Raw genomic sequence first — 25,264 nt, 5'->3', positions numbered from 1 at the left:
AACTCAGATTTAGACACAAGCTCTGCCAGTAATAATACAAACAACAATCATAATTAAGGTATTTTCCAGGTATGACATGGAATAAAGATGTGCAGTCCATGATTCAGGTCCCATGTTTGGTGAAGTTATTTCATTACAGAGCCATGTCAGACCCCTCAGTGAGCCTCCTCCAGCAGCAGCCCCTCCACACAGGCACAGTGGAAACATGCAAATAGCTGGAGGGAGGAGACCCAGGCTGAGCAGTCCTTTCCTGATTGGTGCCTGAAATACTAGAGAATTAAACACCCTATAAATAATTAGATTGCCTGTGAAAAAGACTAGTGCCCAGGGATACCAGGGATCTAATGCCAACCAAAAAGGAACCATGAAGGGCATCTGGTAAGAGCAGAAAGTGTATTACACTACAGAACTATAGTGGATGAGGGAAGTTCAATTACTGTCACATATCTGTAAACTAAAGCTGGGACATCTTTAGCTGTTATCACCTGCACTGGGAGATATATGACACTGTGGATGCAACACTTCTACATTTTTTCAGCCATGCATTTTTTTATATATTGCATATCACTATATACTACTAAGTAAAGTTTGTTTCAACAGGAAAGTTCCACTTGCCTTGTATGTGATCAGCTTGCTGGGACCCTTGGTATCTGCTACCATTGAACATTACACAAGTAAGTGAATGGGATTAAAGCAGAGAGCACAGATCCATCTGCTGCATTGGACAGTGATGTATGTGATTATACATTGTCATGTAACTCACAGATCCTTATCCTGCTGTTTTCTATGTAGAGCCTCAAGCACAGGCTACTCTGCTTCTTCCACAGTCAGCCTACTAGGTGGAGCTCACTAGGTTTGCATGAATTGCCCTTTGATCCTGCAAGGTTGGCAGGCAGCCAGCTAGCTGTAATTGCAGATACAGTACATGCTGCATTAGGACTGAAAGGTGTTTTTTCAAGGGGGAATGTTATTTAAAGGAAAGAACTGTACAGCCTGGGTCACTGTGTAGAAAGAGCTCTCTGTGCAAGACTGGGTGCTCTGTCCAGAGGCCACAACTCCAGCCCCACAAACCAGACTTCAGGAACATTTTCCATGCTGCTTTTGGGTCATATTGAGCCCATTTGTAGAGCAAAATGTTTATTTTTCCTGCTCGCAGCAGCTGCCTTCAGACAAGCAGACCACTGAGTGTTTAGATTAAGGTGGTCCTTTATTTGATCTCCCCACTCGACTTCTTGTAAATGTCAATAAACCGCAGCCGGTGTGCAGGAAAGCCTCAAACCCTTGCAGACATTCCTCCCAATGAAGGGAAGATTACTTACTGGATGGCCCCATCCCATAATGGCCTATACCCAACACCCCTTCCTCGCTAATGGATGTGGTTGCAATAGCATTACTATATAACTGCTGTGATTACTATACCTTTGGGGAAAAGACTGGATGTACAGTGTTCCTAATTGGAGCAGCTCCCTACTGTAGACAACATATGGAATTAATTGCACTTCATCCAGACTGTAATGGGCATACATAAAACAAAGATCTATTATTGGCAGCCCATTAAAAGAACTAATGATCTCTGTCAAGGATAATAAACATAATTACATATAACCTACATTTAGGGTAATCTAATTTCATTTAGGATTTTCTCATGTGTTACTTTCCATAACTAAAATTTAGTATACAAGCATATAAAATACAAATGTGTCCTGATACTGCACCTTGTTTGTAACATGAACCAATGTCTTGTTCCAGGATTCCCTTTCAATCTAAAATTCAACAACATACAGCACAAATGCCCACCTCTTAATGGGGGACAGGATGACCTTCCAGGTACGTAAAAAGGGACTTTTTTTACCAAGGAGGTTCTAGGTTTATGAACTATAGACTCCCTTAGCCTATTCACATAATGATCTGTGACATCGTGTTTATTAATTGTTAATTGTGATATTTCCATCCCTCTATTCTCTAAAATATAATGCTAAAAGCCCCTTAACGATTGCCCAATTTTCGGCCCCTCCATGATGATTTTGTATTTGCTTCCAAGTAAAGACAAATCACCATCAAAGGCAAGTCATTAACAGTTGTTTATCTGTTACCCCATAAACATGAGTTTCCCATTTCCTCTTCTAGGCTTTGATCTGATTTCCAAGTTTCAAGTAGACAGAGCTGCCTCTGTAGGGGCTATTCAGTCAGTGGTGGGCACTTCTCCCTACCAAGTAGCCTATCAGCTGGGGCCAAATGTTGACTTCAGAATTTTGACAAGGTGTGTATTTTTAATTTATTATATATTGCTCATTGATTAGATTTAAAAAAAGACACAGATGCAGTGAAAAGTATGAAATTAGGACACTGGACAGCTCTTTGTATAGCAGGCTTGATTGAATATGTACGTCTAATTAGTGCTGTGACTTATCAGCATGCAGTTGACTAATTGGACTGCTTCAGTTACTAAAAAAAATACTCATATGAAGATACCTGAACTCAAAGTTAACAAAGTCCAATGTATTACAATGTATTGAAATGTACTTACACGTTACATTGATCTCAATTTATTGTCACCGAGCGCCATCGTGTGGGCAGATTGGTTATGTACATGCGGGGCCCTGCGCTGTTCACTATGGTGGTGCTGAAATATAGTGCATGGCATTAGACGTCTGCACTGGTCCCAGGCTGCTATTATAGAGGTTTCATTTGAACATCAACTAGCCATTCATTTTATTAATATAATTATTGTAATATACCCATGGTAAACACTTGACAAAGTGCACACTATAATTTCATGATTGTTTTTATTCTAATGGCAAATCAATGGTATTATGCTGCCTACACTGGTATTGGTTTTATTTAAACCATCCAAGTGTATTTTATTATTATTATTATTAGACAGGATTTATATAGCGCCAACATATTACGCAGCGCTCTACATTAAATAGGGGTTGCAAATGACAGATGAATACAGTGACACCGGAGCTTACAATCTAGGAGGTGGGGGAATCAACACACAACAGGGGAGATTTTTTTGAAAAAGTAAAACATAGCAGCTTCTGAAGCCTTCTTAATTGAATCTGTAAAATTCTTAATTGAAGGGATATTTCTGCCAACTTATGCTACTTGAAATAATAATAACTGATCTGTAAAATTATTATTATAAAATACTATAAAACATAATAATAATATAATAACCTAATAATCTATAAAACACACTCGGAAACTGGCTTCATTGCCTGCACACTGCTTCCCATTACTGGCTGCTGTAGAAAAAAAAATTACTTTTTCATTCGGCTTTTAAGTTTAACTTCTGTTGAATGCTCTGACTGCCTAACTACTGGATTTAAAGTGGACCTAAACCCTGCTATCTTTTATCGCTGAACATAGAGACATCTTCTATTTTCATGGTTCTGCACATATGATCATTTATGATGCCTAACTAACTGAGGGCTTGAAAGTTTAGCCTAAAATTGACATAGGCATGTTTTTTTTTGTTTTGCAGGATGTTACTCTTAGTAATAACTTGTATTTAATTAGCTGTGTCTGAAAGGGCCCTAACTGTCCATCAAAGGAGCTCGCAATCCAATGTTTAATTGTCTCTTTTTTGGAACCAATTAAATTAGTGGGTGTAATTCCTCATTATAGTGTAATAACAAAAGCAATTGGTGTAAGGGTACATAGACACAGCAGATAATGGTTGTCTAAGATGAACAGTCATGCTCATCTTGGGCAAAAATCTGACCTGTGTACAGTCGTCCCCTAACGACGTTTATCAATCCACCCTAGGGGTGTAATGAATGACCAGTGGGGAATGACTGATGTGAGTTGGGGAGAGTACAGCGGGGTGGTGCTGATAACTTGTCGTCTCCCCTCCCCTCTTCAAAGAACCAAATGGAGCTATGTGTACAGCGCATGTTCATTCATCTGTCATTGGTAACAATTAAAAAAGATCATATCCAGCGACAGGAAATTACACAATGGCATGTATGAAGAGACTCATAATTGTTGATAGATTACTTTCATATACTCTGGAAGTTAATATTTGATATTTTATTGTTTGACTAAAAGAACTCCATGGAGAATTTGTTTTTAACTTTTTGGGTGACGCTGGGATGGGGAAGACTCTCTATAATGTTATATTGTTGATTGTATCTTAATCAAGGAGATTTCCCCTTATATCCAATCCCTGAGACATTGCCTTGTGTCAAACCTCTTTTTCTCATCATTTTTTTTGTACATATATTCAATGGAGATTTTTTTAGTGACTATCCCCACTCACACAATCCCTGATCATGTCTATTGCATCCACTTTATAATATTTTCTCTGCTGACTAACCGGTATTCTGGCCAACGTTGCATCCTATAGGCACATCTATAGTAGTGGACTACCCGAGGAATATTCCTTTATGTTTACTTTCCGAATGAAAGAAGGCTCAAAGAATAAGTATTGGACTATCTGGCAAATTGTGGACTCAGAAGGGAAGCAGCAAGCTTCCATTAATTTTAATGGCCCTAAAAAGGCTCTTGAGTTCTCCTACAAAGGATCTGATGGGAAGTTGCACACCGTTACCTTCAACCAGCTGCCCTTCTTGTTTGACACCAAGTTCCACAAAATTATGTTCAGTGTGGAAAAATCTAGGCTCACTCTTTACATTGACTGTATCAAGGTGGAGTCATTCACACTGGTTCCGAGAGGAAAAATTAATGTTGATGGCTACACTATACTGGGAAAGCTGAAGAGTAACCATGAAATATCTGTGCCGGTAAGTTTTCAACAAAATTATGTTTATTTATGGCTGGCATTCATTTTTCTTTTTTTGTAGCTTAAAAACATTGTTATTTGTGGTTTTCAGTGTTGATTTTAACATGCTATTTCCAAGCACATTTGTTAGACCCAATTCCAGGCATAGGAAGCCTGGAGCCTAGAGATAACAACCAACATTGCTCAGAGGACTACTCCTAAAAATGCATTTCTCTGATTACCTGTATGAAATAGAGAAACATGGTTACTCTTTTAATTTAATATCATATTTTGGTAATAATAAAACTGAATTTTTCTGGACCTTACAGCCTCTAACTAGCTGATTAGATCTGCAAATGGTCATGTGAGGAATTGAGTACGTTCAGATATGGCCTGAGTAGCAAAAGAACTGGAAACATGGGCAAATAATATCTTTAAGCTGATCTTATAGATATGTTAACATGGGAATGAGAGTGGGTAATCTTTTTTTTTATTAGGTAAATCTTATCTAATGTGCCTACAAATAATTGGTATTCTGGTGAACATTTGTGGCAATAGCTTTTTTTAATAGCACTAAGGATTTAAAAGAAAATTTACTTTTTAGACCTCGATGAAGAAACTCAAAACAACTGCCATGCCATAATACACCATATGCATTCCTGAGTGAACTACATTCCTTTTCAATTTATTATAGTACATGCTTAGAACATTAAAACAAAATTGAAGCTAAAAAAAAAAAAGAAATAGCACACAGACAGGTTTCTTATCACCGAAGGGACAGACAATCTTCAATTAACTGTAACAAAAGAAACTTACCTACATAATCACAATTTTCTTGACGGACTTTGATTGGCCAGCGCACAGTGCTTCATTTATTTCCCATCAGACTTCCTTTCTATATTAGAGAAATGATTACAAACAAGAAGGTAAGTTTGTTTTATTGCAGAAGAGATATCACTCGTACCTTCTGCAAAACCTGCCTGCTGACATTTATTTGTTCTGCTTTAATATTTGTGACTGTAGGAACCACAGTGCTAAATCTCACTGGACAAGTTACTCACTTTTCACAGATTATGTTCCAGTAATGGAAAATCTCTCCAATGATGAAACTATCCAATCAGTTTGTATGTAATAAGACGGACCACTGCTAGTTATTAGTAGATCGAAAGGAGATCTTACATTAGATCAGTTTAGGCAAACCTAACCAAAAAGCTTAACATTCCATATTATAAGTTTCTCTATGCAAGTGGCTTTTTCCTGCTATAGGGATGAATTGTGTATAGAAATCCTGTAACCCTAAATCGTTTTTTTTTTTTTTTTAAAGGACGGAGCATGCTATCAGACCTTATTATTTTACTACTTTTATTATTTTACTACTTTATCAACTTGTTGAACCAAATATAACACAGTGAAAAATATATTTAAAATATCATGGATTCACTATAATTGTAATATTTTAAATCCACCATGTTTTGAGGATCATCTCAGGTTCAAAGGATTAAAAATTCATTATGTGTGCACTAAATGTCATTGCACACCCAGATATAACCTTGTAAAACTATTAACAAACTAGTGATATAATTACAGTGCAGCACATGCCTGTGCAGAAGGCAGAGCTGTGAGAGCAGGTCCATCCACTACTGGCTGGCTGTATTAAAAACCTAAATGGAAGGGGGAAGGCGGTCAATACACGACCCATCGCCCTACAAAAAAAGTGAAGTCACTATTCATGATCTTGTGGCAGACAACACCATGGATTCTAGTGCAAGCTGCATCCAAGGAAGAAGTGGTGTGGAATTGCTATCAAGATAATTATCTGTAGTTCTAGTGATGCTGGGGAGGGGTGAGAGTGGAGGTTACAGCTCCATAAATAGGACAGCTTCTCCAATATTATATAAATATTTTCAGTTAGCATATTTTGCGTTAACATTGTAGTCTGTAATGCACTGTCACACCTTCATGGTTTTTGTGAATTTGTAATTCCCAAAGGGCTGTAGAGCTACCAGTAGAGAAAGCCCAATAGGATCTCACTGGCCCGTAGATAAACCCCAGCTGTATCTAACATATTTATGTCTGAACATATATAATTACAAGCCAAACTCCAGCCAAAAAAAAATCTTCCTTTGCAGTGAGGTTACCAGTGTGCTGCTGGGGTTTAATGCTCATTAGGAGGGATGTAAACAGCATTCTCCGCCAAAGGAAAAGAAAGGGATGAGGTAGGAAAACTTGGTGTGCACATCTTTAAAAAACCGGAAGTTTAGCTTTAGATATCTTTTAGATAGTTTGTTAGTTTGTTCCACCCGAAAGAATAGCCCCAATGGATAATCAAAGAGGAGTGGACTCTTATTTGCCCAGCCTGTGATTACATATCGTGTATCTGTGGGAGGAAGAGAAGAAGAGGAGGGAGGGAAAGCCAGGAAGGGCTTTTGAAGGGCAACCAGAGTTAAATTTAAAAACACAAAAGTTTATTGTTCCAACAACATAATTTAAAAGATTAAAAGCTGTGTCTTTATAAAACAATCCTAGGATAACATATAACCGCTAGTTTCGCAAAAAATAGCAATTTAAATTAGTATCATACAAGGTTAGCGATGGTGGTAAGGTGTCCCACCCGACACGTTTTGCCCGAACTGGGCTTCCTCAGGGGTAAGGGGAGACCTGCTGGTGTTTCCAGATGTCTGAGTGGAGTGAACAGTGTGATCGAAGCTTGAAATGTTTATTCCAGGACTTTCATATGCACAATGGTTATGACCTCTGTCTGTCTTAGTGAAGTAAAGTAATAGACAGTGATCCAGCATGAAGATAAAGTGTTGTCTTCTAGTATGGAGTATTTTTGTTGTGGTATGTGGGTGAGCTGTGGGCAGCCATCCAAAAGCCCCTTCTTCTTCACTTCCTCCCACTTGGCATGCCTGATAACATCCTGCAAATATATAATCAGTTTTCTCTATTTCCCAAATTACAAGTTATCAATAAGTAACATACAGTCCCTTCTTCTTCCCCCTCAATAAAATCTTTTTTCCTATGATCTCTGACATGCTAATGCTCTAGGGAAGGAACAAATCATGTTTCCCTAGCCTTAGAATCTAGAGAACCATTAAATCACATACATTTTCATTGGAATCAAGGCTCCCACCCATAATCAGTATATTTAATTGACAGATAAAAGAAATATATTGGTAATAAATGTTCCTAAAAGTTTAACTATTGGTTAACCAAGGTTAATCATAGCAGCCACAGACTCTGCACATTTACAAACAAATCTAGAGTGACAATGCCCCATTTCTATACTGACATATCTACTTTAAGGTTCAGGTGTACAGGAAGGTGTTCTATTCAGCAATCATTTAACATTTGTGTAAAGTATGTGAGAGGTTTCCAGTTCTGGACTGCAGACATTCCACATTAAGAATATTACTGGGAATATAATAAGATATGTGTTGTCTGTGTCTTCATACTCCTCAGCATTTCTGCTGGAGGAGCTAATGTTTAAATATATTCCAGGTTATAAACTGGCCATTTCACAGAACAGAAGACTCTTTATATAATCATGAGGCAGTGATAACAAAAAAGGCAAGGGAAAAATAATCTTTTCACACTACTGTCACCTATTTTCTTGTATATCACTGCAAATTGTAATTAAATGGTAATCTGCAGCAAGAATTACATGTTAACCTATTTAAAATGGTTTTGATATTTTATATTAACTAGATAAAGGTAATGAAATTGATTTTGCTAGAACAGTCTTTTTGCAAGAACGAATAAACGTCTTCTAGAAAGCTTCCATTATACGTTGAAACTCTGACACTGCATGCTTGCAGATTGAGGGTGATTTACGAAAAAGTAGAAAATGTTAATATAGCTCGGTGGATAGTAAAGTTGTGTTTATTTTAATCATCCAAGCATATGCTAGCAAATGCTCCTTTTTTAATTTTTTTTGCACATATTTGGGTTTTTGTATGTCAATGAAGTATTGCCATGTTTATTAGGTAATCATTCTCTACTCCAGTGTTTCTCAACCAGGGTTCCTTCAGAGGTTGGTAGAGGTTCCTTGAGCAATGAGCATTTTGTGCCTCCTAGGTCAGTTACCACTGACACCAGTGATCTTTTTGCCTATCTGTAAGGGTGACATTTTTCCCAATGGGCAGCAAAGTATGAGGCATTTCTCCCACTGAGCACCACACTAATGTACTATATAGTACCTATAGAAGGAGCTCCCTGAAGACCTGAAAGTTTTTCACGGGGTTCCTTCATGTTTGAAAGGTTGAGAAACACTGCTCTACTCCTTCAGCAAATCAACCGCACTGACCTTTATTTATAATCTTCTAATCTGTGAAATGGATCAGAGTAACTGTAGATTAACATTGGCAAACATAGCCAACCTTGGGCCCTTGTGCAGAACTGACTTTGCCCTATTGCCAAATTACTTGGGTTCGGGGCCCTAGTGCAGCAGCACACTTTGCACCTCGCCATGTCTGCCCTTGAATTCATAATATCTTTTAGAAAAGAAAAATCTTCAATTCAAACAGATTTAACAAAGGTATTATAAATCTCTTCTTCCTTCCCCAGTTTTATACGAAAAAAAACTGCAGAGCTGGGGGAACTAAGGTTTTTATTTTCCCCATCTGCTTTGAGTCCCACCCATAAACAGACAACAACCCATAGTACATCATCTTTTCTGGATAAAAAAATTACTTTTCTATATATTTAAAAATTACTACATACAGGGGAAAGAGCTGGCATGGAGATATGTATTGCAACTTGAGTTGTTTTTTTTTTTCTAACCCTTTCTAGTGACTTTTTAAATCGGAAACTGGGTCGAAACATGGATAATGATCTTGAATTTTAGTTATATGGCTCATTTGTCCCTTTGGCTCCCCTTTCTGTTGAGACAATCCCTTACACCTGAGCTGCTGTCAATACTCCATATAAAAAGGAGCAGGATTGTTTATATGGAAGCCACTGTCATTGTTCCTGCAACAAAGACTGAGACACTGCTGTCAAAATGCCAGGTACTCCTAGCAGTTCTTGGTGGTTATCCCAGAGTCCCACCTATTGGTACAAACCAGCTATGCCTATTGGAAAATCCTGCCACATGTAGTATTAATAAAAAACCCAAAGACACATTTTACCTAAATAATAAAAACTATTACTTGTAATAAATTAAACAAAGTTTGCTGGACATTTGCCCAATATTTACCTAAAGTTAGCCTTAAAGTTCTTAGAAAACATTAATTCAATTTATCAAGCTAAATTAGTAGACATTCACCCCAGTGAATATTATTCCTTAGCATTTAGCTATATCCATTATTTAACTGGAAGATATATCCACTGTACCATTCTCTATAGTTAAAATATTACCTTTTATATGACATTTCCTCCGCCTCTTTGCAAATAAAAATTCCCTGAGTGTTCCTAAGAATGTTGTACCTGTATTGTATGTATAAACTTAGCACTTTAATGGTTACTTATCATTTTTTTTCCTCTTTAATATTATTATCAAATTTCCATATTGCACCATGAGCTTCACTGGTTGTGCTGCTTATTTTCCACACATAGGACAGTTTCTACGACCTGTTGGCCTAAGTCTGGGGGAAACCGGAGGTTCTAGAGGAAACCCTTGCAATCACAGAGAACATAAAACCTGCTGGCTGAGAGTGTCAAGGTTGGAACTTGAACCTATGCCCCAGCACTGCAGATGTGTGATTGCTAGCCACTGAGCCAACCATAATGCCCGTCTATTAGTTAGCTTTATCTGAGAATATTGACCCCAAAAACCTGGGTTACTCCTACATGAGGACAAATGTTTAGTACTGACCTCACAATTCCCTCCTCCTTGCTGCGTAACTGCTGGTTGAGCAATGAGGGAAATATAACCAGTACCAGTTTTAAAGTGTCTTCCCCATGACATCAAGGGCAAATATGGTTCAGGGGAGTTTACTATTATGAGTTTATATCCTAGGTAGCCATCTGGTAAGTTTTGTAAAAGCTGTTTGAAAATGGTTGTTGGAAAATGGCCCACAATGTGTCTATGATGAGTCTGCTGCTGGTGCCAAATATTCATATGTTTATGCATATCAAGGTTTCTTCCAGCTTCCATAAAACTTGCAGTTAGGCTAATCGAGTTTCCCACTGAAAAAAATGGCCATAGAATGTGTTGGGGATATAGGATTATGATATGTAAAAAGCTAAATAAAATGTCAGTACTATATAAACACATAGTAATAATATTAATAATAATACTGATAAAAGAATTGTTTGGTTGATTACAGTACATGATCATCTGATCACTCTTGCCCATGCCACATTTTACCACATGCCTTCTATATATGTTGTAGTATTCCTTTAAAATTCCTTTAGTATTCTATTAGAACTCATTATTATACAATGAAATTCTTGCTTGGTAAATTGAACCTGTCATGCAGTTGTGCAACTCAGTCAGCATTACTGCCAACTGTATAAAAACTTGTGTCACACAAATGTCATATTATGCACACATTTCATTAGTAACATGAAGCAGAATCCCCTTAGGAGTATTGAAAATGCTGTAAATGAAGTATAGTAGAAAGAAATTGGAGTGATATCATCTTTCACACTCAAAAGTCTTGAGACAATGCTTTGACAATCTATTCAGGACACACATCTGCTACTATACAGATTGACCATTTCTGTAATGTTTATTAATATTAATTTTTAAGCTTTATACCCAATCTGTAAAATCCTATAATATATTGAAAGTATTAACCATGTTAGCTGTATGATTTGCTTGTCAGTCCTGTTATTGTTTGGCACCCTTTTGTTGATTATGTTATATCCTTTTTTTTTTAATTCCTGGGTGGCTAAAACGCTTTTTAGGTACCCAAGAAGTACTGCTTTGCATTTATGTTCCTGGCTAACTGTAAAAATAATGGTGAAAAATGAGTTGGTTTAGAATGGGGTGAACAAAAAATTGGAATTGGTACATAAATACTAATTTAAATTACATGAGATGAATATTTGTTTTAGCAATATAAAACCAAATGCCATCCAAGTTTACATCTACTGTAATGTGTCACCCAGATGATGCATGAATAAGGCTGGTCATAGACATCCATGAATACCCAGTCATTATTATCTTTCTGTTGAAAACAATCTCACCATACACAAGCATGTACAAACTATCTGATGCAGGTTTCCATTAATGTATGGGAAAGATTGGCCAAACACTTCCATCATTGGAGATAACCGTGATAACCCACACTTATAAAAGATAGCCTAATAATATTTCAGAATGATCTAAATGGGATATCTGTGACCAAATACACATGCCTATACTATATATATAGTGCATATACATGTGGATCATATTCTGATCCAACTACATATAGATTCCATCTCTTTCATGTTTACCATAGAACCCAATGCACAAGAAATTGATGCAACAAGAAATCGATGCATTTAATAGGACTACAGGGTTTGTTTAAAAGAAGAAAAAAAATATTGTTATAGTGAATATGTAGCAGATCTAGAATCTATAATCCAGAAGTTCTATGTCTAATAGAACAATTACTTTTGGTTGCTATAGTTTACTACTCTTGGTACACTGCTCTGTTCTTTTGAATAACTCCATATCATTTATATATAAATAATGAACTTTAAAATTAAAGGCAACCTCTGAACAGTTCTGTTTCACAAAGGGGATGTTCTCCAAATTTTATCTGACACTATCTCTAATTACATAATTCCTAGTTATTAACCAGTATGACATATTTAAAACAGGGGCATGAATTTATTTTGTATGTAGCAAAGACTCAGCATGGGGTTAATTGATGTATGCATGTGCAAATTAAGTTTTCTAGATGACACATTCTGCACACATAAGGCTATTATGCACAATTATTATCACCCAGCATGACATAGCCAAATTGGCTAAAGTATGCTAGAATTTTAAACAAATCAATACCCTTTTTGAATACTAATCTGACTAGCTTCTGGGATTATTTGTGCTCACTTTCTGCAAATTTCTCCTGTTAAGAACACCTGGAGTAACAGTAGAAATCATTTAAACATTCCACCATATGTGCCATTTCTAGCCACTGGAGAATATGGCTAATGGTGCATTCCCCTGCATAACACGCAAGAACTGTGACTGATTTAAGCATCACTTGGAACAACTGTCCCCAGAAGAGGTGCAGTAATAATCACTTCTGGTGGTTGGAAATGAGATATTGACCAAGCTGTTTTCTAACACATTATACAATCTCTTTGTGATCTGTGTTGGGTCAATCCTATATTTAGATAACACTATCGGTAGATTTATGTGAGGACAGCCCTTCCTATTCCTGGGCATCCTGCTTATCGCTAAACAAAAATCCCAATATTAAATCTTTTAAACAGCTCATTATCTTTTTAAATAATATGGTATGTGGGTGGGTGCATGTAGTGAGAATCATAGTTTGGAGTAGAAGATAGTAGCAGGTGGAGAGCAGAATGGAAACATGATTATATTTAGCATGTAACATGATTTATCTTCATTCACTAATGTGCAGATGTGATAAAAAAATATTTCTGGCTATTTAAGTAACAGTTAAATAATTAAAGAGTATGGTACAACAACAGTCCACAACTTTACACTACTTTATACTTTACAATGACTGTCGCTCCAGCTGTTCTCACTTTCACCTAGAGTCATATGAACAAGTAAGTAGACCCCTTGGAATTGTTTGATTTTGTCAACAAAATTGAGTTGGCAATCATTATATCTTTTTTTATTCAATAAGGTTTTATCAAAGGTGTTGGAGGAGCGAAACATTTTAAACATTATAGATCAGTATTTTGGACATGTGATCACACAATATACCCTTGGTATGTTGTCACTGACAGAGATGTACTCAGTAGGCAATGGGTAGTATAGTTGCTGATATAAAAGTTACCAACATTAAGTAATCAGTGGACATACACAGGATTGAGAAAAAGACACATAGAGAAAGTTAATGGGCTTGATTTATTAAAGCTCTTCAAGAATGAAGAAAGTAGGCTATCATGGGTGAACCTGGATGATCCAGCAAATCTGGAATTAATTTCCTAAAACCATTTGTTATTATTTGTCAAATGTTTTCAGTCCTGGACTAGATATATTCTAGGTTAGCTGGATCACACAGGTTTACCCATCATAGTATAAAGTAAGTTTAGAAGCTAGTATTACCCACCTAATTGACAAAAATATTCTTGTAGGCATTTTGCATGACTGTGCACCAGTCTTGACTCTGTTAAATATTTGACCACTCCTTGGTCTAAAATTCCTTAGGTTGCAAGATGTTTGTGGTTACCCTTGAACTGCCTATTGTAAATCTCCCCACATTATGTTAAGGGGATTCAAACCAGGGGGTTTGACTAGGTCAGTCCATAACCCTCTATTTATTCTTATTAAGCTATTGTTTGGGGAAAATAAAAATGTGCTTCAGATTAATATCCTTGAAATATACATTTATGCTTTACCCTTTAACTTTCAGAGAGATGATCTCTCAACAAACTCACTTTCTTTAGCATCAAATGGTTGGGTCTATGGCTCAGTTTTCTAGGCCAGTGTGTCTTGGACAAATTAAATCTTAAAAAAACAGCTATTCCACTATAAGAGTTTCTTTACATATTTTTTTTACTGTGTGCATAAAACAAATACTTTGTGTGCCTACCTTTTAGCAGAACTTCAATAAAATAGTTAGGTGTTATGCACAACTGGCAGCCAACTGTTCAGTCAATGAACACACCGAAAGCTCAACTGTAGCCACTTACTTTAATAACTAATTTAGATCAGGATTCTGAATAAATGATGATGTCAACATTCCTTTTTAACCTCCCATTTTATAGTAGAATACAAAAGACACAGTGTGTTCTCTGTGAGAGCAGTGTTTGGATTTACAACATACTCCTGGACAGTGCACCAATTAGGTGTGTACAGCTCCATGAGTAGCGCAGTTCTTGGTTATGAAGGGTTGTAAGACTGCTGGGGTAGAATAAGACAGTCTGGATCTCCTGCATGCCACTGGGACAGCAGAGGTTAGGAGGTGCTGGCGTGCTGTACTTGCAAAAACAAGAATGAATCTTATGATTTGATCATTTATTCAGGACAATTATTTAACCTAGACATTAAAATGGGAAACTACAGTTGGGCTCCTAACACATTTTACTGCACACTAAAGTTTTGTTTATGTCTTGACTTGGTGATTACATCATAACATATAGAGATCAGTAGTCAGGAATATGTAATCCTTCACCCTTATTACCGGTAACTTTTATTTAAATAAAACACGAGTATATTGCGCAGTGCTTTACAAAGTCCAAAATATCTATAGCTGTCACCCAAAGGAACTCACAATCTAATGTCCCTACTATAGTCATATGTCTTCACCACAGTCTAAGGCCAATTGGGGGAAGCAATTACCCTAACTATATATATTTTTGGGGGATATGGGAGGAAATCAGAATGTCTGAAGGAAAACCAAGCAAACATACAAACTCTATGCGGGTAATATACTGGCCAAGATGCAAAACTGAAGCATTAGTGTTACAAAGGCCAGAGAGCTAGCCACTGGGCCACTGTATCTTGGTGTCACTGGGAAAATGATGCCTTAATATTGGTATTAGTATCAGTAATCGGTATTAGTAATATCTATGGCAGTAGTATGCCCTAACACAAAATATGCACAAAATAAGGGCATACCACTACCACAAATACTGAAGACCTTTAATAAGACTTGCTTTAAAGATTTCTTCACAGAAATAAAGGTGAACTAGGTGTATTAAGCTTAAATTAATACCTGCCTCTGTTTAGACCATTGCAGATTGTATCATGTGCTTGTTAGCGACCTTTGCAGACCAGAGTTTGAAAATTCCATTCTGCTCCATGTTCATTAAAGAAATGTAAAATGTAGTCCAAATTTCAAAACCCTTGCTTCATCTGCAAGAAATTGATGATTAAAGTGGTTCAGGGTGAGCTATTCTGTTCTGTACTTGCTCATGCTTGTGCTTGTATATAACTTCTCTGCAGCATTGTTTTCTCCTAACATAGGTCAAGAAAACAAGTACCAGCATTTTGAGAAACCTCATGAATCCAAGCAGAACAAATTGAATCTATATTGTACTGTATGTTTCAGCAGCAGACAGAGAAAAGAAAGAGATTTAAGCTAAATTCCAAGCAGAACAACTCCAGGCAGATATAGAAAACACAGTTTAATTCAGTAATAAAGCATAACATAGAACTAGCATGTGTACCTGAATATGCTTTTACATTGGCTTTCTGTAACCTTATGCAAAACAGACGGGGAGAGAGGGTCAGCATTCCAATAAGCCGATAAGGGTCTATTTGTTCTGTCAGTCTAACATTAGTAACGTTAACAGGTTGGAAACAATCCTTTACCAAATTGTATAGTTTGCTATTTTACATAAAAGTGAGGGTATTGACTACTGTGTTATCGGGGGCTACATGACTGGCTGAACAGAATCAGAAATTATTGGACATGTAAAACTGTTCCTGTGTATGTATTTAAGCTGTGTATGTAGCTGTGTTTTTGGATAACAGATTTAAAACACACTCACATATATACACACATTCCAGGGGAACAAAACCCCTTTTATAGTGTCAGTAAAGGATATGCTACACACCAGCCAAAAAAGAAAACAAATTCTAAGGGGAACGTTTATATCTTTTTTTACTACAAGTTGATTTGACCAACATTTGCTCATGTTTTCTCCTGCCTCTTGACCCTGATTTACTTTTAAACGTTTCCATGAACGTAATTTTCATCCATTTTTAAGAATCATTTATCTGGCAAAAACAGTCCAACATTGGTTTCTATAGAAAAGTGTTTTTCTTCACTATTCATCCTATTTATAACTCAGGGAAAGATCATTTTCCCCATTGTTTGGTCATTTATTCTGTTACACAAAATACAAAAGAAAATTTACTGGTGTATAGTGGGGCATGTCAGGCCCTTGCCAGAGTCTTTTAGCTTATAAAAAGCCCTGAACCTGTGCTTTCAGCAAGTTCAGCATTCCCAAGACTGATTTTTGGCTTGTATTTTTTTTGTGTTTTGTAATCTCCCCTTCACTGAAAAAAAATCCCCTATAAATTGTGCATCCAGAGGCACCACAGGTCCCAATGCCCCTGAGGGGCTGGTATTCTCATATCAAGGGGTCACACATTTTTAGCATCTTTAGCATCAGCTAAGGAGATATCAGATCAGCTTGCCTCACTGGTAGCATTTCAATTAAAATATTATTGTATTTTCAATGTCTAAAAGATCCTCTCCTTGCTGTTAAAATTCTAAAATATTTGCCCCCATGGCAGTGTCTGCCTCTCCATACCTAGTTTGCCTTATGGGCCCTAAAAAAGGGACCAACCTAAAAGCCAAATTCTCCTTCCGTTGGTTGTTCGCAGTGAAGTGAACTATAGCCTTGTAAGGGACATTTCACTTAGTGTAGTAAAAGAGGTAGAGCTCTGCTGACTAACCATTCAATCATGTGCAAGGTAAAATCCTGTTTGTTTGGATTCCCTTGCTTGTGATTTGCTATTCCTTTCACGCATTCACTAGGCAGAGCAAATTATCCTATGCAAGGTGATAATTTACCTTGGTAAGTGAAAATCCTAAAATCGGTAAGAACCATTTAAGTCATGTTTTGATTTTGCAGTCGAAGTAATTATAACAAGAATGTTTAAAACAAGGTGTTTAATGTACCTACACATAATTTGTCTGTGTATAGGAGAATAAAGGGCTTTAATTAAATTCTCCCTGAGAATTGTATGACCAGATAGATGTTTTGTAAACTATTCCAATTTACATTTTTTCAGCTAATTTCCAATTGGGATCAGGATCCCATCAAAAAATAGCTGTATAAGCCCCTGGCTACTGTAAGAGCTTTATTAGCAATATGGAGGGAAGGTTGGACTGCTTAGCAGATGCTAATTTATTTAGCTTCAGTTAAAAAAATGTAATAATACTTTTATAGTAAGATTGATGGTGTTGGTTTCATTTGAAGCCCAATTCCACTTAAAAATGATTACAATTTTCATCAGAGTGGATAATAGTGAATGCCTTCACTGGGGTGATTTCCTGTTACTATTGATACATGTTTTACACTTTCCCAAACAAATTGTGCTTCTGTTTATGACATTTACACGTTATAAGGAAGTGTTCCTAATCATTTAACACCAATGCACAAACATAGATAGACCTGGTCCATCTGTGCTGCACTGCATGGTATATAGCCATACAGACCATACAGGAACTGGTCTCTCCCTAATTGTAATGTCTACCTGTCCTTGTTGGACAATCTGTAGAGAAGCTGCAGTGTTTATCCTTGACTCAGCAAATGTTCTGAGACAAAAGTATCATGGCCCAAGAAAAAGCATGAAATCTATTAGGTCATCATAGAGTTTATCCATAATGGGACCATCAGTTACAAACTAGATACATTATTATTAGGTACTTATACATGGCACTGTTTGTCCAATATGTCCATTGCATAGAATAGGTTAATGCATAAGATGTTCTGTGTCCCCACTGACAAGATAGCGTACACTGTTTGCATCTTGAATCCCAGTTTATGATATTGCATTGGTAGATTAATACCAGCTGATTGTTTCTATCTTCTCATACCACTGCTTTCAGAATCTAGACCAAAAGTAAAAATACAGTAATAACAAGCAGTGACTTAAAGTTCTGTAGGTCATTTATTTTGCATGTTTGGGTTCCTCACATCAGCAAGGTGAACTCCTAAAAAAAGTATTTTCTGCAGGCAGCAATGGCTTTCCTGCTGGCTGTAGCCATTAAACATATTACTTCAAAGTTTTCTTTTCCTAGGGCTATGCTATGCAAGGCTGATGCACTGAGGCCTAATACTATAAATAAATGTGAAAGAGCCTACGACTGATCTTTGTTTCAACAAAGTAATCTACATATTATTTGAAAGCATAACTTTTCTCTTCTCAAACTACCATGAGAGGCTGAATTTGTAAATGTCAATTAGGTTAGCCCAAGTGAGAACCAATGGAGCATGGACCCATGGCATGCTGAGTAGTGGCAGAGCAGCTCATTATGTTGCCTTGCTGATTTTCTATGTGAAAGTAAGAATAACCATCATGCACGCAGAGGGCAGCAAAGCCTCAGTTTAATGGCCATGATTCTGCAAAATGAGTGAGTCTGGTGGCATAAACGTATTTTTCTCTAGCATTCCCTTCTCTGCAGAAATAATGTGCATGCCATTTCCAGCTGCAGTGTGTTCTGTCTCCCAGTTTCCATAGCAATGATCATTTATGTATGAAAGGAATTCATTATTTCCCATAGCAGTTAACATACAGCAGGCAGTTGCAAGAGACTTTAGCTCCTCATCATTGGTTACATTATGGAGGCCAAGCTACATATCTCACAGTGGTGAAACATTTCACAGGATCATAGTAGTCAGTTGTAGAGAGAGCGGCCTTGTGTAGTTCATTCCATCTGCGCACAGAGTAAATACAGCCCTATGTGAACCAAGAGGTTCGCCTGTAATTACACCATCATATATTCGGTGATCCTTCTAAAGGGCAATACTTTAATAAGAGGCATGGATTTAATGCTTGACTGAATATATTGTGACACAGATCAGATAGTTCATAGTATTTACACACACTTACAAATAATATGTGGTAAGGTAACGTTTACATGAGGTCTTTGCACTGTTGTTATGAAAGGGAATGGAAGCAATGCATGAGGATAAAAAGTATAAAGACCAAATGAATATATTGCTTGTAGCATTGATATTACCATGGTCAAATGTACAAAGAGGGAACAGAAAAACGTATTGCTGTAAAATGTATAGTGTTGTATTGCACCATACTACAGTGAATAAAAGAAAGAAGGTAAAATATGATTTTTTTTATTGTAGGAACAAGTGATTTGCAAATTGCAGCCAATCTGAAATGATTATTGTTTTGGGTACTTTTCTCTTATAAAATCCTATTATACCCACTATGGGTCCATGTAACTGTCATATCTTTTTTCTGTACTGCAAGTTTGTAGCTTTACAAACTTAATATCAGAACCAGAATCACAGCTCCACCAACATGTGCAAAATGTTCTATCAGTATATACATACATATACATACTTTTAAAAAGCTTAACAGATATTGCATAAATAAAGAGCATTGTGTATTCTTGTTTGAAGTTTTGCTGTTTTTCATGTAAATCCAGTATGAAACAACTTTTTCTTTTCACTACTGTGCAGGCTTTTCCTGTACTACAGATTAGTCACTGCTGCTCGCTTTCCATGTGCAGGATGCTTGGTTTTGTACCCACTTCCCCTCTTTATGCTTTCTTGCTTCAGGCTATGTGCTGCACAGTAATTTCACTGCTACTTTTTCTAGGTAATATCTTGGTATGAAAAGGCATTTGTGGCTACTGAGAAATATATTTGAATGTTTTGGTTCTGAAGTTCAACTTCTACCTAGTTTTATTTTGTTACAGAAGCCTGTCTTTCATTGACTTCATGCCCTGCCAACTGGTATTCAAATGTTCAATAGGACTCTGTGGCTGCTAAGGGAATACTCTTTTGATAGGGGGAGTGGTGGGTGGAGCATAGCCCTTATGTCAGGAAAAGTCAGGTCACAGTAACATCATTATCTATTTTAAGAGCCAGAATTTTCTTACCTTTTATATTCCACATTTCTAACTGAAGAGGTAAAGCATAATCTTCCATTGGACCCCAGTTTTGGTGACATCATTTAAAAGTGTCATATTGTCAGCCCTACCTCATAGCTTTGGATATATGGAAGTGACTGGACATTTTCTTTCGCATTATATCATTTTCTCAACACCACAATAAGCATTTTGTACCTATTTCCCTCCTAAGTGCTTTTTCATTGAACCATAATGAGCACTATGAAACAGATGCATCAAACAGTAGCAACCAATCTCTCCTTTTTCAACAACTTTTTGCTTTTTTTCAAGATTTCACAGTACACAAATTTTTGTTGTGCGCCTCTTTTTATTGCTACAGTTTTGTACAAAATTCACAATGGCTTTGAGTGCTTTGGCTGCAGCATTAACATTGATGTCCTTGTGAAATTTTGATAAATCTTTTTAGCATCAGTGTTACTCAGAGCTTAAGCTCTGGAGCTTTAAAACATTTTGTGACATTCAAGGCTTTTAGAGGATGAACTGTTTATCACTTCCCAATTTGCAGATCTGTATCAGCTCTAAATATAGGATGACTCCACATGACTCTGTATGATGCCATTGTAGAGATTCATTTATTGACCCCTTTATGACTTCAAACGTCAGTTGAGGCTGCATGTACTAGCTTTATTCTTGTTTGCTTAATTGGTTAAAACCTATACTGAAGAAAATATGAATGCAACCATTGCTAACCTCTTATTCTGCAGATCTGGTTTTCTAGCTGTTCTGATAGTTACTAACATAGAGCAGCTATGTATATAAGGACTTCCAAGGACCATTTCAGACCTATAATGATTCACAAAGTTCCGTGATCCTAACTTCTCCCATTCAAGTGAATAGGAGACATTCGAAACTATCAGCGTAGTTCCCAAAAGAGACACATTACTTTTCGCTGAATATCTGTTTGAAGATTTGCATAGTAGCCACATACATATGTGGCTTGCCACTCCTGGGCGCACATCAGCAGCTTCCAGCCACATGGTTTGAAGGCCACAGGTGTGAAAGAACACTTACTTTACTTGATTTTCATGAATTGCATACTTTCTCAAAGTAATAAAGGTCAAGATAACCAGGCAAACAGCATTATCAGAAGGAGGCAGTGATGGCCCCGTTTTTCTCTCATGCAATGTTTAATATTTAGGCAGATATATACATCCAATTACAGCAACCTTATGTTCCTTCTCCATGATTCCCAGAGTTGCAATCCTCCATATTGACAGACAGTTCTGAACTGCTACTCAATTATTTCTCTGCTGAGCTTTCATAATAGTTTTCTTTCACTAGCGTAAAATACAAAATATATTCTGTGTACTTTGTGTGATATTGTACTAATTTAAATGATGTTTTGTCTTTTTATACTTGTTTCACTTACAGTTGTTTTGTCAGCATATTAACTGCTCATCTTTTGAAAGTCTTCAATCATCTGAACATAACAATACAATGCAGATGTCAATACAATACAAACCCTGATATCAGTAAACTATCACTCAAAGAAGATTTGATAGATTTGCTGTTACATCAGTGTTCATGTTGCTGAGATATTGGCGTGGTATCATAAGAACTTGTTACTCTGTTCTGACTCATGACATAACCTATGTACAGGAGCTGAAAAGCTTAGACATGTGAATTGCATCTTTCCATCACTGCTTGTTTTGTGCAGAAAATATTACTTAACAAGTCAGCCTTACACAATTTATTTTCTGAAACAGTTTGACCTCCAGTGGATGTTAATTCACTGTGATCCTCTGCGGCCTGAGAGGGAGGCTTGCACAGAGCTGGAAGCCAGGAGAGCGGTAAGTGAATAGAAAATGGTTGTGGGGGTTTGGGCATCAACACATGAATTTACTTTGCTGCTTCTAAAAAGGACACAAAATTCATTTACTGATTAGACAACTGTGGAGATCCTCAACCTTTTTCCATCCTGAGCTGCAATCATGGTAAAATGTTTGATGTTTCACTTAAAAATATCACATTGAAAACAGAAAAGTAAGTGTTGATCCAGGGAGAAATCCTGCAGGATCCTAAATTTGTGTTTTTAGTACATCTCTGATGCACTACAATCCTAAGCAGTGTTATCAGCAATGCCTGACTAGAGAGCACACCTACTAATGGTATGAACATGATAACAGGAGAGGTAGATGTGTTCTGTAGTCCAGTAGGGGAGAAATTAGGCAAGGCTTACAATACTACTTGTACTTATTTCAGTGCAGTAGAGGCAGCAAACTTTTCTCCACCTATCAATTTTGGGAGGACATGTGCCTATTGAGAGATAGCATAAATTGTATTGAATAAGATTGTCAACCAGCTTCAGCAATATTCTCTTTACTCTTCAAGCAGGTTATTTACAACCTGGTTTGTCCTCAGTGTTATATTATTAGTAAACTTCTGCATGTATAGGTAATCTGGAGGTATGGGTGGGAGTGGGCTTTATTTACAGGGTTATCAGAAGTGTGAGGGATCCCCAGCCCAATAGTGTCAACCCAACACTGAGAAAAGACACATTTTGTGTGTTTGAGATTAAAAAACTCTGAGACGCTAATGTTTACTATGGTTTATATTTGCTATAATTCCTAATCAAGGTGCAGCTTGTGTCAGTATTGGATTACCGTCAGTAAATATACCACACATAGTTCCCATGCAACACATGTCATTGACTTGCAAAGAAATGAATGGCACAAGAATGAATGACTTTTCACATTACTTTATTCATTTTATTTTTACTATCAAACATTTACATTTATGTATGCGTTAAAACATATATTAAATGTAGTCAGAAAGGATTACCAAAACCTAAAATACCAAGAATTCTGAACTGAACCAAACAACTGAACTGACATAATACTGCAGTATTAATAAACTGCATGCCTGGCACCATGTTCACAAAAAATATTGTTATGCAGTAAGCTGTATTTCAGCAAATAAATGTTTAAAAATGTATGACTAATCATAGACATTCTGGGTATTTTAATTATGCATAGACTGCTTTAGAATGAGCTGGACTAAAGATTAATTGTAAACTAAACATTGTACATTTTCTTGATGTCACCTAGCCAATTTAGGGAACTAAACTTAACCTAAGAAATGGGTTGTAAGCGTGGGAATTTCATATTGGTCCAATAATAAGGAAGTTTAGCCCAGTTAATAAGGGTGCTCAGTGAGGTCAGTAACCCTTTGCTGGCAGTCTGCAGTCAGAAGGGTTGCATTATATTCCAGGTACAGCATCCAGATAAAGGGTTAAGGGTCTTTTACCATCCTACCTTCCCATCCCACAAGCCAGGCATGGTCCAATCATCAAACCCTCCTCCCAGGATATTAATAAACATAAGGATCTGACGCTTCTCCAGGGCTTACCTTGCTTCTAGTGTTAGCTGATTCATTTGGGGGATTTGCCTGGCTGGTCCTAAAATTGTGCCTTTTCTTGCCTAGCCATAGCTTGTACTATGGCTAAGACGGTCAGGGATGGAGGGGCCCTTGTGCTTGTGCTAATATTCCAACTCATCAGCATCTCCATAGCTCAAGTAAGTGACAAGTAACTTCATTCATTTGTCTTTTTCAGGTCAGCCAGGCGCTGCTAGAGGTAAGATCTGGACTGCAGATGTGGAGGGCTGAATGCTAAGCTTCAATGTCAGCAGCTGCAGCATTAGCTGGGATCTAAAGAGTTAATTGATGCTTGGACAACTTTTTAAAAAACTTCAGTAAAGTAGTTACTTTTCTACTTTTCTGCATCCTTGCAGAAGTAACATTGTGTCACCCAGCGATCAGGATTTATTAACATCGCACTAATGTCTTCAGCATAAATTTATTAGTGCCTAGAATCTGACATGCTGAATATTTAGAAATGTTTGAAATCTTCATCCATCCAGAAATCATTATTAAATGTCTGTTAATATTTAATAGGCATCCCACGTCTACAGGCATAATTGAAATGCCAATCTGATGCCAATTATAGCAGGAAGTGATTTGGTTGGCATGATATGAAATAGGGAACTTGGAGACTTTATGTTGTGATTTTACACCTGCCCAGTGGATAAAGGGTTAAACGCAGCACATGTGAGGGGTTCAGACCAGTTCAGATGCAGGGGGATGGACATGATGTCGCCTCCCTACTCTGTAGAGGAGGGAGCAGGGGCACCTCCACCTCACAATGCCCTCTTTGTAAACCCCCCTTGCTGGCTACTGTGAAAATAGAAACGAAAATAAAATAAAACAAGAGCACATTCATCCTGTTTGCAATGTCAAAGCAAACTTATTCTACATAGTTTATGAAGGATGCATTGATCTATAACACATGGGAAAAGTGTACAAACTCCACAAATTCTGCTACCTCATCAACTCACCTGTCCATCATGGCACAGAATAAAACATGTCTAAATATTTATATATATGTATAATAATTACATTACGGGGCAAGGGTAGAGATATGGGAGATTTTTTATCTTTCTATTTATCTCTCCTTTTTTCTTAGTTCAGTTTTCCCTCTTCCTTTCTTTCTCTAATAACTATTGCAGAGCTAGAAGCCCAATCATACCCACCTACAAGAAGCCTAGGCATTCTCAAACTTGTAGTTCTGCAACAGCTGCAGATCCTGCATCTATTGATACTGATCTATTGTTTTATTCAGAGAGGACCACCCGGACCCCCTGGACCAGCAGGTCCCCCCGGACCACCCGGAGTCCCTGGCATTGATGGCATAGATGTAAGTGTGACATGCATGGAGTTCCTCTTTTTTTAATTCCTAAATTCCATTGATCCGTTTGCAGAAAAAAATAGTACAAAGGTGTTTGCTGCATGCATGTGTATTCGGTTCTTCACAGCCTCATTGACACCTATGTGATGAATTTATCTGGAATGT

General features: G+C 37.1%; 1 protein-coding gene across 1 annotated transcript in view; it reads left to right on the top strand.

The window, feature by feature from the left end:
- Window positions 1-330: 330 nt before the first annotated feature.
- The window catches only part of LOC140328706 (uncharacterized), an 83,343-nt gene continuing 58,409 nt past the window's right edge, over window positions 331-25,264 (top strand). The window contains exons 1-8 of the mRNA XM_072408488.1: window positions 331-378; window positions 601-674; window positions 1,750-1,827; window positions 2,128-2,260; window positions 4,352-4,748; window positions 22,122-22,205; window positions 23,969-23,989; window positions 25,034-25,108. Of these exons, the coding sequence (XP_072264589.1) occupies window positions 365-378; window positions 601-674; window positions 1,750-1,827; window positions 2,128-2,260; window positions 4,352-4,748; window positions 22,122-22,205; window positions 23,969-23,989; window positions 25,034-25,108 (876 nt within the window). The 5' untranslated portion in view covers window positions 331-364. The remainder of the gene's footprint in view (window positions 379-600; window positions 675-1,749; window positions 1,828-2,127; window positions 2,261-4,351; window positions 4,749-22,121; window positions 22,206-23,968; window positions 23,990-25,033; window positions 25,109-25,264) is intronic.

This window comes from Pyxicephalus adspersus, chromosome 4 (assembly GCF_032062135.1).
Source record: "Pyxicephalus adspersus chromosome 4, UCB_Pads_2.0, whole genome shotgun sequence".
In the NCBI taxonomy this organism is placed as follows: domain Eukaryota; kingdom Metazoa; phylum Chordata; class Amphibia; order Anura; family Pyxicephalidae; genus Pyxicephalus; species Pyxicephalus adspersus.
Note: the sequence above shows the minus strand (reverse complement) of the source record. Positions and strands in the feature narration are given on the sequence as shown.